Source organism: Cottoperca gobio, chromosome 21 (assembly GCF_900634415.1).
Source record: "Cottoperca gobio chromosome 21, fCotGob3.1, whole genome shotgun sequence".
Classification (NCBI taxonomy): domain Eukaryota; kingdom Metazoa; phylum Chordata; class Actinopteri; order Perciformes; family Bovichtidae; genus Cottoperca; species Cottoperca gobio.
In genome coordinates, this window is record NC_041375.1 from 17,736,589 (window position 1) to 17,748,848 (window position 12,260).

The 12,260-nt window shown below is 40.6% G+C and overlaps 1 protein-coding gene across 1 annotated transcript; it reads left to right on the forward strand.

Moving 5' to 3' along the window:
• Positions 1-1,204: 1,204 nt before the first annotated feature.
• chn1 (chimerin 1) lies at positions 1,205-10,374 on the forward strand. Its single transcript, XM_029459049.1, has 7 exons — positions 1,205-1,884; positions 3,294-3,378; positions 6,261-6,434; positions 7,387-7,464; positions 8,186-8,323; positions 9,136-9,241; positions 9,551-10,374. The coding sequence occupies exons 1-7, from the start codon at positions 1,633-1,635 to the stop codon at positions 9,720-9,722; spliced, it is 1,005 nt and encodes a 334-aa protein (XP_029314909.1). The 5' UTR covers positions 1,205-1,632; the 3' UTR covers positions 9,723-10,374.
• Positions 10,375-12,260: the final 1,886 nt, after the last annotated feature.

Genomic DNA, 12,260 nt, shown 5'->3' on the forward strand with positions numbered 1-12,260 from the left:
CTCTCTGCTGAGATGGGGGCAGCAAGAGCAATAGCAGTCCTCATTGATTTCTGAAGGAGAGTACAGTCACTTCCTCTCCAGCTGTTCTCTGTAAAAAAAAAAGGTGAGAACGTTGCACTTTAACAGCTGAGTCTGAATTAGACTGAGGCGTGGGAGCATAATCACATTTGACTTGCAGTGTGAATTACAGAAGCAGGTTGCGAATCCTTTCTCCCACATCGCTATCATGACGCTATAGTTGATACTTCATTTGCATGCATACGACACAACGCTTGAATCAGTGTAAACCTCAAGGAAATGAACATTCAGACAAAGACTGCAAAGAAAGAAAGAAAAGGCTCCCAAGCTTCCAGACATATGTTGTTAAATGCTTTATTGTATATTTTATCATAATGTGAGAAGGTGGAGTAACAGTGAATATTGAATCATGATACAAATTATTAACCTGGACAATATTGTATGCAATTTTATTATTATTGTATGATTCCTTTAGAGTGATGTTTACATTATTTATGTGTCAGGAAGTTTATTTATAGAACCAAAAGACAGAGAAAATACAGCATTAACAAACATTTAAAACACAAATTAGGAGATTATTTGGTGTATAAAAATGTAAATATTTCAAATTTCAAAGCAAATTTCATCACTGTGTGGTTTATAAACAATGCTCTTACCGATTTGTGTTTATTCTTCATCAATTCATGTTTTGATTTCCTCTCAATATGTAGTCTAAATGCTAAATATTAAATATGACTTGACAACATGTTTATTTGTTTGGGAAGCTAAAGCATCACTTTGTGTGCATTCCCATCCATGAGCTCATATGTTGCTTGCGTGCACGATGCTTTTGTGTTTGTGCTCGTCATGGTCATGACCAGTTTCTGTGGCAACATGATTTTGAAAATAGCTCCTTTCCAACGGCCCGCTGCTGTCGCAAGTTCAGCAGGCAGCAGCCCCCTCTTGATGCATTACTCATTCATTGCTCATTATCATCCCACTCTCATTTCACCCAGGGTCCCCTGCTTGGATATCTGATGGAGATGGTTGTGTGGGGGCGGGGAAGTGGCTACTATAAAGCCGGTGTATCCATGCTGTGATTGGCTGGTGGGATCTGTTTAATCTGCTGTGACTACTACAGGGTCCGCCCCTGCACTCCTCCCCCTCGCTCTTCCTGCACTGACGGCATCCGTACACAATAGTGTGCTGTCTCTGTTCCAGGGAGAGTATCAGCTCTGCACAGGGAGGAGAGGATTAGCGCAAACTACTCAGCTCATCTGCATACATTTTCCCAGAGAACCACATGAACACCCAGGGCTGCACCTCTTTTGTATAAAACCTGGCACTCCTAACACAGAGGCTCCATTTCATCCACTGTCACTGCTGTGAGAGGATTTAATAAGGACCACAGTTTTTTATCTTTTTGGATTCTTTTTTTTATTATTCTCAGACTATTTTTTTCCATAATTCAAATGTGCATTTTGCTGTCTGTGATGTCTCTATTTAATTGGGACAATGCAACTAATATCATTTGATCTAGTCCTGCTCTGAGCATCAAACAGATTTCCCCTCCTTTTTTGGGACTTTTCCACTGGGGTTGTTCCTTCATCTGGTTTGGGAGACTGCAGCACCAGAATGCCATCTAGAGAGTCCTACGAGGTTCACAAGGAAGAGAAGTCCCTAGTGCAAAAGGCCAAGCGAGAGGCCAATCAGGAGGATATTCTGGCGGCTGCTCTGGGAATGAGGATGGGGCCACAGAAACCTCCAGCCACTTTCTGGCAGCCACTTAAACTATTCGCCTATTCACAGCTCACCTCACTGGTTCGCAGAGCTACACTGAAGGAGAGCGAGCGGACACCCAAATCTGAGAAAGTCCACAACTTCAAGGTGAGACTTAAAGAACTCCTATCAGCTGTTGCAACTCAAAAATGTTGCTTTAATTTCATCATGTGTGGCCTTCACATGCTTACCATGTGGGTGACGGGAGGCAGGGGAGGGGGGAGCGATTCAGAGTGGGAGAGAGGGGATGAAAAACAGAGCTGTTTATGTCTGTCCAGTGAGCCTTTATCAAAAGAAAATCTGTTGGGTGGTCTGTGGACCGCTGCTGTTATAGTTCGAGTACCAGATGGACAGATTAGGCCGATGGAGAGAGGAAACAGAGGAGGAGTGTATCCCTATTTGGCTCAGGCTCACTCTCCTAGTTTGGCTGGTTAATGGGATGGAGAGCAGCAGGTGAAAAATTACCTTCAAGGCTTTCAAACTGCTGATGCTTACCAATCTATTTCTGCTGCTTTGTTCTCTGGGATTGCTGAATGCTGCATTTCAACGTCTTAGCAAAGTATAGTTCCCATGTTGAACGCTCCCACATCTAAAGAAAGATGTATAATTTGAGTGATTTTATAATAAAGAGAGAATCAACAACATCAAGTCTTTCAATTTCAAACTTTCCAAACAAAGCTCCCTGACAGCCACAATTATTTAAAATTAAATTACAGTTTCACTCTACTACTGTTTCATTCCTCTTACACTGTTTGCTCTGAATAAATTCATTCACCACCTGCATTTAGACATTTTTAAAGAAAGACATGACACAGTACGTATCACAATCCAAGAAAAGATCATTTTACATCATCATGTTAAAAGCAAAAATTGATTACATGTGAAATTGTCATCCTAATATTCTGTAAACATGAAAATAAATGTCAGATGGCATCCTTCCAGGTGACCTGAATGATGTCTGACTGTCAAACAACTGCTTAGATGACCATCAGTTAATATTTTGTAACACAATGAACCAACTGCACGGTGTTATCCCAACCAGAAACTAACAGTTCTTCGCCAAACGGGCTTGTTTTGTGTTTTTGTTGCTGTATCTGCTGTTGACTCAATGCAATGAAAACAGGGAGAGTTGTGGCTTGTTCTCGCTCCCAGAGGCCTCCCTGATTGGTTGTCACCTGGTGGTGTTTGTCACCAGTGATGTGGCCTCCTACTGTTTCCATAGCAAGTTTCCCTGACAACTTGCACCTCCACTCTGGTGAAGTGTCAGTTCCTACTGTGCCATGATGGCAAAGCCTCGCCTGCTCGGAGTCACCCGCCTCAGTATTGTCAGTTTGAGGGTCTGTTTGAACAACAATCCTCCTCCTCTGCCTCATTTACGGTGGCAGCACCTACAGGTCTCCGGGTCGGCTGAGGAACGGGATGCTGTGTCTATGGAGCAAATGGCAAATGCGACTCCCCGCTGTCTTCTCATTTCACTTCATCACTAACACCTGCCACTGTCCTCCTCTCTGTTGTAGGTCCATACCTTTCGAGGACCTCACTGGTGTGAACACTGTGCCAGCTTCATGTGGGGACTGATGGCTCAGGGGGTCAAATGTGCAGGTACATGTTGTTCTCAGGCTACATCAACACTGTATTATACAAACTGCTTTTATGGTACATGTGCATGGTGTACAAAGCATTACTGTGTATGGGTTACTTGGCTTTTAGCGCGTAAAGAGCTGGATTATTGAGTCTTAATCCCAACAGTAGTTTGCGTATTAGGGATTGTATTGAAACGAAAGCTCTATTCTGTAGCTATGATGTAACATGTACTTTACATTAGTAAATCAGAGTAATCGGTTCAAACAAGCAGAATAATGAGTTTTAGCAATGTCAGCCATCACGCTGTTTTTTTTTAAATCCAAAAGAAGCTCTTTATTCTTTATGGAAATAAAAACTAATAATAATACTTAATACTCTTTTTTTACCTCAGGGTTTGGGTTTTTGTTTTCATCTTGTTGTCATTATCACAATAACAAAGGCTATCTGTGTTTCCACTTCCATGATTTTTTGGAACATTTGCTGCATTTGAACCTAAACACGCAACAACAGGCTCATTACAGCAGCTGACAAACATAACAAAGCTCACTTCTTTGTATTTTTCTAAATGCATTTGGTTATTATGTGCTCTACAGTGTGAGCACATAAACATTTGATCTGTATTTATGAGCATTCCTTTACTTTGTGTCATAGATGTAACATACACACATTATTATTTTGAGGTAAATGCTTTTGTTATATTTGCCTGTTTGCTTGTCAAAGATTTTGTTGGAATTCGTTTCACTTCCAAGAAGAGTCCTATAATATAGTCTGATGTGTATCTTTGATGTTTTATTGATGAAACAAAGTATGTCACACAAATCTGCGAGAGCGCTGGCGTTAATTATTAATGTCTTGATTTTGAACGCTGACAACTATCTTTTTTTAAAAGGTAGCTATGTTTTGAGCCAATCTTTATAAACTCTTATGTTGCCATTCCTTCAGTCTCCACCACAGCTACTAGAATCTAGGGCAGCGAAGTCTCACATGATGTTCAGATTTGCATACCAAATAATGTTCTCCCACCCCCTTTTCTTTCTGGATGTGTGAACTGTTTTTGGCCGCGTGCCAGAAAGCCAGCCTCTGCTTGTGCTTGTTGTCCCACATTTCCTCATCAGAGTACGCCCCCCCAGCCTCATCCCATCATGCCCATGAAGGAAAACAAAGCTGGCATGTCTCTTTAATGAGGAGCAGAGCTCGGAGCGTGGGGAAGGAGCTCTGTTTCAGCACACATTAAAATTCAGCGGCTTCAACCAAAGAGCTAGGTCAAGCAGCTCAACCCCTTTTTAACTTAAATACTTGGTTCTAAAAAAATCCAAACCGTCAAACAAAAACAAGTGGTACATTTTGTTTTCAGTTCCAGTGAGAAAGGGACCGGTATTAAACTCGGCCGGTCGACATGGTGATAATGTGCTGATTAGAAATTTGCATCGAGCCCCCATTTAAACCTCTTCTCAGAGCCCTTTAGCCAAAACGGAGCTGCAGCCTCCTCCATAGCAACAGAGACAGAGCTGACGGTGCAGTAAAGCAGCATCCTCCGTCTCCTGGCTCCCCCGCTGTCCCTCGGGTCTCTTTCTCACCCTCACCCGCCCCACCTGGGACCCAGGGCCGTCAGTGTGCTCACATGGACAATAGGAGTTCAGCACACTTGCGTCTGATGACAGGCCGTCCTCTATTATACTGCCTGTCTCATATCCTTAAGAGAATCATCTCTTAAAGTAATTACATTTCTGCATCAATGCATATAAATGCAGGCTGCATGAATTTCTCCAGGGAACCATATTAATCTCAATATTGTCTGAGGTCCTCCAGAAGCATAGATTCTTGGCTTTATATAAAACGTTTAAAAGTAGCGGTTCTTCTGAGGGATCAAAATGTAATTTCTTATGTTTTTGGAATGAAAAAGCAGACAGCATTTGTCAAAGAAAAGCCTTTTAGAACTTGGAGAAGGCTCAAAATATCTAAGAGCTTGAATAACTGCCCCATTTTAGTCTGGGAAACTAGGTCTAGTGTAGCCCGCAGCGCCTCAATTGCTGCTTCCACAGCCATTGTGTGTGAGCTTGGATTTGGAGAAGAATAGAGCACACAGCAGCAGCGCTGACTATCCCTCCTCCAGGCCACAGCGTTTTCAGTGTTCCTCTAATTCCCTCCATGCATCTCTGTTACAAAGCAGAGCTGCAGTCTCTCTGCTTCTGCTCTCCACGGGCTCCTCTGTTCCCGACAAGGTGAATCCTGCCTGAAACAGCTGTGCCTCAGGCCCCATCCGCTGTGACTGAAGACAAAACGCAATATGGGCTACTTGAACTGACATAATGACTAATATGCCATTTAAACACCCAGTGTGGTGCATCCCACAGCTGAAAATATCATATAGGAGAAAAAAGAAACATCAAAATGAGTATTTCCCCACGTTTAATAATGATCAAATGCATTTTTCCGGTTGTTTGAATCATTAAATGCTTTAATACAAAAGTGAGAAAAGATGCACATAAATGTTTCATAGATTAATGTGCGATCATGTGGGTTTTTAATAAACTAATGTCCCTCTAGAGGTGACATTGGATTTGTTCAGTGCTCAAGGTGACTTCAATGCCATGTGTGGTGGAGGGAGAGGAGCTCTCCAGTGGTCTTGTGACATTTAGGGGGCAAACATTGATCAAGGGAATTAACACTCTTCTGCAAGCCAAAACACACATGAAACCAGTCAACCAAATCCAAATGAACCTGATGTTTATTGTGAATTTGCATAATAGTCCTCAGTTTAGAGATAAAATGACCTACAAGAATTAATTTAGTTGACCTCATTCTACTTGACAAATGTTATAAAATAAATACTCTACTCTACTCTTCCATTCTGATTCTGATTTCTATGAACTAACCGCGCTGTACGTCTCCCTCTTTAGATTGTGGTTTGAACGTCCACAAACAATGTTCATCTCTGGTGCCCGACGACTGCAAGCCAGACCTGAGACACATCCGTAAAGTTTACAGCTGTGATCTCACGACCCTGGTGAAAGCTCACAATACGGAGCGACCCATGGTGGTGGACATGTGCATACGAGAGATCGAGTCAAGAGGTCAGTCGGGGTCATGTGTCTTTGTGTGTGTGTGTGTGTTTCAAATGTACAGCATAATATATGACTATTTTCCTCCAAAGATTTGAATATGATAAATGTCGTGTTTCAAAGCTATGAATCACATTTAGTAGTAGCATTTTAATTTCCATATTAAGTATTAAGTAGTGATTCAATTTCATAAATAGGTATTCCTTTTCTTATACGATCCAAACCTTTACCGCCTGTTTTTACTTCCATGAAGACATTTAGTAATTATTCTAGAACTAATTATTGAGCTAATGTCTGGTCAGTTTTTCTGAAATTATATATATTTTTTAGAAAATGCAATAACTTTAAATGTAATTACTTTTAGCATTTTTAGCTGATATGCAGGAGTCCCCTTAAAACAACCCCTTTAAAATGCCATATGAAATTAAGTTTATGGTTCCTGTTTACTGTATTTATGCAGTAAGTGATCCACAATATACTTTAAGTCTGCTTACATTACTAACTGAGTTAATGTTTTTTGGGCGGGGGGGGGATGACTGAGACGAGTGATGAGTGTTCTGGTAATTGTGAACATGTAATGAGGAATACATTACTCTGTTTCCTGCTGCCTTATTTGATTGCATTTCAGTTAAATCATTCAACTATGTAGGAAACTCATTGCTCCCTCATTGTCTGCCCTCTAATATATGTCTGTAGCTAAGTTTGATTTATGTCTTTATTATTTTGCCCAGCCATGCAGAAAACTATTTGCATCAGCCCATGTTGTTCCATTGTGTGACATTGTGGACATTTTATCCTTAATTTCTTATGCATATTTAAGGATGTTTAATGGCATTTCCCAAATCACCCAAGGCGATATATATGTGGGTGAATTTTTCTACATTACTCATGACAGCCCGGACGATGTCTGAAAGATCCTTTTGTTTTTATTTAAAAATAATCATTTTTACGTTTGTTTCTCAAGGACTGACGTCTGAAGGCCTCTACAGAATATCTGGATTCAGTGATTCGTTAGAAGAGGTCAAGATGGCGTTTGACAAAGGTATATGTTCCTTTATAGATTCCTGTCAGCTCATAACATGATGATTGACATTGCATGCTTTCATTTGTGCACATAAGACACACAGAGCATTTCAGATTCATGAGAAAGTGACACATTTGTGGAGGATTACTGTCCATCTGGGACTGCAAATCCTATCTTGACTTGTCCATCTCACGCAGCTTTTCACAGTGTGGACAGACAGGGGGGACCTCAGGGGATACAAACCATGGATGTACTCTCACTGCCTTGAACATAGCTTTTTTTTTTAAAAAGGAACTCTTCCGCTGTGTTGGGATTCAGTAGGAGACTTAGTGAGAATGAGCCTGTCTTTGCCCAGTGCAGTGTGAATTTTAACTGTAAGAAAAACCCTGCAGCAGTGAGCTAAACTCTTCGCCAGATCCGCATGTGGGAAATCATCCATGACAGAGTGTCATTCCAGCTCACAGTGCTGTGATGTTCAGTCTGCCAGCACAAGTAGGCCATGGCCTGCTCTGGAAAGCATGCATAACTGAAGGAAAGTCAGAATAAAACAGGCCAGGCGGATGATAGCAGCTACTTTGCAAAATACAGAGCGAGAGAAGATTTCTTTCCCTACCCACAGTAACACAATCTTTTTATTCCTCACTTCACACGGTGAAGTGAAAGTGTTGATGCCAGTTATTTTTACTCTGTGAAAACTCTCTTCTTCTCGTCTCCCTTATTCCATCACACATCCTCACAGATGGCGAGAAGACAGACATCTCAGTGAATGCCTATGAAGACATCAATATCATCACGGGTGCACTGAAACTTTACCTCAGAGATTTGCCTGTTCCCATCATCTCATACGACGCTTACCCAAGGTTCATTGAGGCTGCAAGTAAGTCACAACAAGATTAGAAACACACCTGTTTCACTGTGTTGGGTTTTTTTTTGTTGTTGCATTAAAGTGACAAACAGTCAAAATGAACCTTTATGTGATTTGCTTTGTGTGGTCACATTACAGTATTTTATCTTTTAACATATTTTATTTGCAGAAAAGTATTTGCTGGGAATACATGACAGATGTCAGTTGTAGTATATTGGCCTAAAAAGGTGGACAAAATAACAGAAACACCTGTATGTGATGGATGAATTCAACAACCTCCAATAATGTTTGATGTCTGTTAAGACTGAGTCCATAAATATGAACATTTATATATAATGTATACATTCTTGAGGCTGTAGTTTGCAGGGTTGGTGTGTTGGACTGCACTTTGTTGCTTGTTCTTTTCACTTTAAATGGCTGGCTGTACTTTGCTGTTATTTAAAACTCCACTGGCAAGGACTTTATGGTTGTTAAAAGGGAAAAAGGGAAAACATTCATTGGCAATTTTCCTCAGTTGCAGTTGGAACTGAACTTGCCGAATTCTCAGAATCAGCCAATGACTTTCAAAACTCAACACTGACCTCAAGTCCTGAATACGTTATTCAACTCCAATTGTGCCCCTAATTTGCAAAACTCAACAGTCAAGAACACATTCACAATGTGCATTTGCATTAGCCATCTCGAGCAGCCTCAGACTTCCTCTCAGAGACTAATGGCTTTTATTACCCCAAAGGAAATTACTGCATTGATTCCCGCTTGTGTCCTCTGAGGTCAGAGAGTGTATTCTGGCCACTCTAACAAACCCGCTTTCTGTTTCTGTTCAGAGCTCACAGACCCAGAGAAGAAGCTGGAAGCTTTCCGCGAGGCTCTTGCTTTGCTGCCGCCATCACACAGTGAAACTTTGAAGTACCTCATGGCGCACTTAAAAAGGTTAGCAATGTGATCGAACTCTGCAAGAGCTGGGGAGAGGGGGGGGTGAAAACTAACAGGAGGGAGGTGTTTCAAGAAAGGGGGATGATTATGCCTATTTCACTATCTCAAATACTTTGCACCCTTTTAGTTATTGATCTGTATTGAGAAATGTATTAGTCCACATTGTTCCAATATTAGTAACACTGGGAACATAATGTTCAGTCCCCCTCCCCACCAAAGTCATTTTCATACAATCCCTAAAACTGGTTATTTCCAGAACCAGTCTATGTTTCTAACTTACATTTTTCTATTAATACATATTCGCAGGGTGGCGCAGAATGAGGAATTCAACCTGATGAACGCAGAGAACCTCGGCATCATTTTTGGACCCACCCTCATGCGTGCACCAAACTTGGACGCAATGACAGCACTCCATGACATCCGCTACCAGAGACAGGTGGTGGAGGTGCTCATTAAAAAGGAAGATGTGCTCTTCTAAACATGGATCAGGACTTTTGTAGAACAGCTGTCTAATCATTCTTTTGTGTAAAAACTTGAATGACTTGTTTGTATTAAATTGATTGATACATTTTTTTTAAATGCCCTGCGTATGGACTGGTGTTGACCTAACGTCTGTCTTCCCCTGTATTGGGTGTGGATGATGAACTTTACACTTGTGCGTACTCTATGTCTCCCCATTTTTGTCGGGGGATTTTCCGAAGCTGACAGGCAAGCATGCATGGTGCAAGGTCTTTGTTGCTTTGTAGTCGTAACCCAGCATGTGTTAAGATCGTGTAGCGCTGTGATTTTGCTTTTGTCTGTTCTGTAGTAGATATAGTCGACATTCCCAGCTGCCGGCTGTGCAGTTTCTTTCTGTTAAACATTGTATAGCTGTATGTCAAAATAAGCTACTGATATTTCTGGGGTAATTTCTATGAGGCTGTATTTTTTTATCTCCTCAAATGTTTTTATGAGTAGTTGAATGAGCCTTTCCTGTTGATGTGTACACACTGGTGCATTTGCCTGACCTTAACATTTTTATTGTGTTATAAACTGAATTATTTGTGAATTTAATTTTTTTATTGTAATGTTTTTGTACACAACTTGTGCATGATCACTTTAATTTATTAAACCTTACTCTGAGAAATGAAGTGCTTAATGAGTCTGACTTACCATAATAAAGATCGACATCATAATGTGCGTTAAACCTGCATTAGATACTTTTTATGGCAGCAGACACAAGCTGTAAACACATTTTATACGAAAGTTGATATGGCAAACATATTAGCAAACAGCTGCTTGTTTATAGGTACAGAAGATATGAAGCAACCTTATCATTCATTTGGAGTCGTTGTTCTGTCAGTCCAATATATTTGCTCTCATTTTAGTTCTGTTTTTGTACATCTGCCTGCTGCATCTTGAACAACACTATGAGAGCCGTGAGTGAAACAAAGGTTGTGGGCCAGACAATCAAAACAATGATCCGTGAATACTTTGTGTTTTCCCTTTCCCGAGGATAAGACTGGCAATACTTTATATCCCATGGATATACCAAAACCACCAATTTATTTATCTTACCAATAAATAATGAATGTGTAGCCAAAACTATAGTGAATTTCTTTAAGTCATCAATGCACTGGGTGACATGTTTCATCATTATTATACAGTATACATGGATACATAGTTGCTCAGTCCCACATACTCCGTCCTGCTGCCATAAATACTCACTAGAGCACTAAATGTGTGTTAATCCACTGCTGAAAATAGTCTCCAACAACTGCACTATTTATTCCTGTTTGACGAACGTAAGCTACAAACTACAATGCCCAGCTGTTGCAGGAAATTATTCTGACTTAAACAAAACTACATATGTGTGACCTATAAGATTCCTGTCTTCAGTAGGAACTGATGGGTACAAACACATTTTGGTCTTTTCATTGGATTGTTGACAATAAGAAAAATACTTAATAACAGGATATGTGTCCTTAAAAAGACAAAATGATACATACATATCTAATGCTGCTTAAAACATTTGATGAGACTTGTTTGTGGCTGTAAGATGACCCTGGCAGATAGGACTGTCCTCCATTCTGCATATTCAGAATGACAGGTTGTGCCTAAGAGCCACACAGTCAAGTAACTTTACATAAAACCCTCAAACAACACATCCGTCACACTGATTCACTGTGAGATTAAACGCAAACACACAACACTTAAGGCAACACCCTTCTTGCACTCGAGAGACTGTTAATTACCAGATAAATGTGCAAGCAATGTCACATTAAATATATGCATTTTATGTCTAATTAGCCACAGGTTATGTCTTTCCAAGCAAGTTCTACAAATCAGTCACTCACAGCCATCGGTGGCTCATTATATGACTACTGTTTCACACTGTAGGCTCCAATAGGAATAACTTGGATTGTGTCTTTGTTCCTCATTATGTGTTAAATTATAGTTTCTCTGTGGATGTGAGCTTTTAGGTGTGATAGTTATTGACAGATATATAATCTGATGTAACCACAGTGTTTGACCCCACATGTTGTCTATAGCTTCACATTCAGTACGTTCAGGTTTTTGCTGTTTAAATTTCCCAACAAAGCATCAGAGAAGCAATCACTGCTTGACATTTAATCACTCCGGCGTTGTGACCACATCACATTGAATTAATGTAAGCCGAACTTGTCTCTGGTGATTGTGTGGCAAAATTGGATTTTCATCCAACCGTTTAGCCTCCCCCCGCCATTATCAGCCATTTTAATATATATCATACCTTCATCTACATCATGCATTGACTGTGGAAGGAGGTAAACCACACCAATAAAGCTATTGAGCTTTCTATCCCTCAATCAGATGCTGTGATAACACCGTGCCGGAGTAATGACTGCCAAATGCATTGTGCGGTGGATGTGCCTCGTTCACAGTAATGAGACGAAATTTGAAAGGCTGTGATCCATGAGATAACTGACCTTTCTTTGTTGACTGGATGGTAATACTTTCCTCCCTGCAAACAGCTGACCTGAATACATTTTCAAAT

What these genes read in the sequence shown, in the direction of transcription:
- chn1 (XM_029459049.1), top strand. Translation starts at nt 1,633, where the DNA reads ATGCCATCTAGAGAGTCCTACGAGGTTCACAAGGAAGAGAAGTCCCTA. An exon ending in AGAAAGTCCACAACTTCAAG is followed by an intron (nt 1,885 to 3,293) that starts GTGAGACTTAAA and finishes TCTCTGTTGTAG; the next exon opens with GTCCATACCTTTCGAGGACC. An exon ending in CTCATGGCGCACTTAAAAAG is followed by an intron (nt 9,242 to 9,550) that starts GTTAGCAATGTG and finishes ACATATTCGCAG; the next exon opens with GGTGGCGCAGAATGAGGAAT.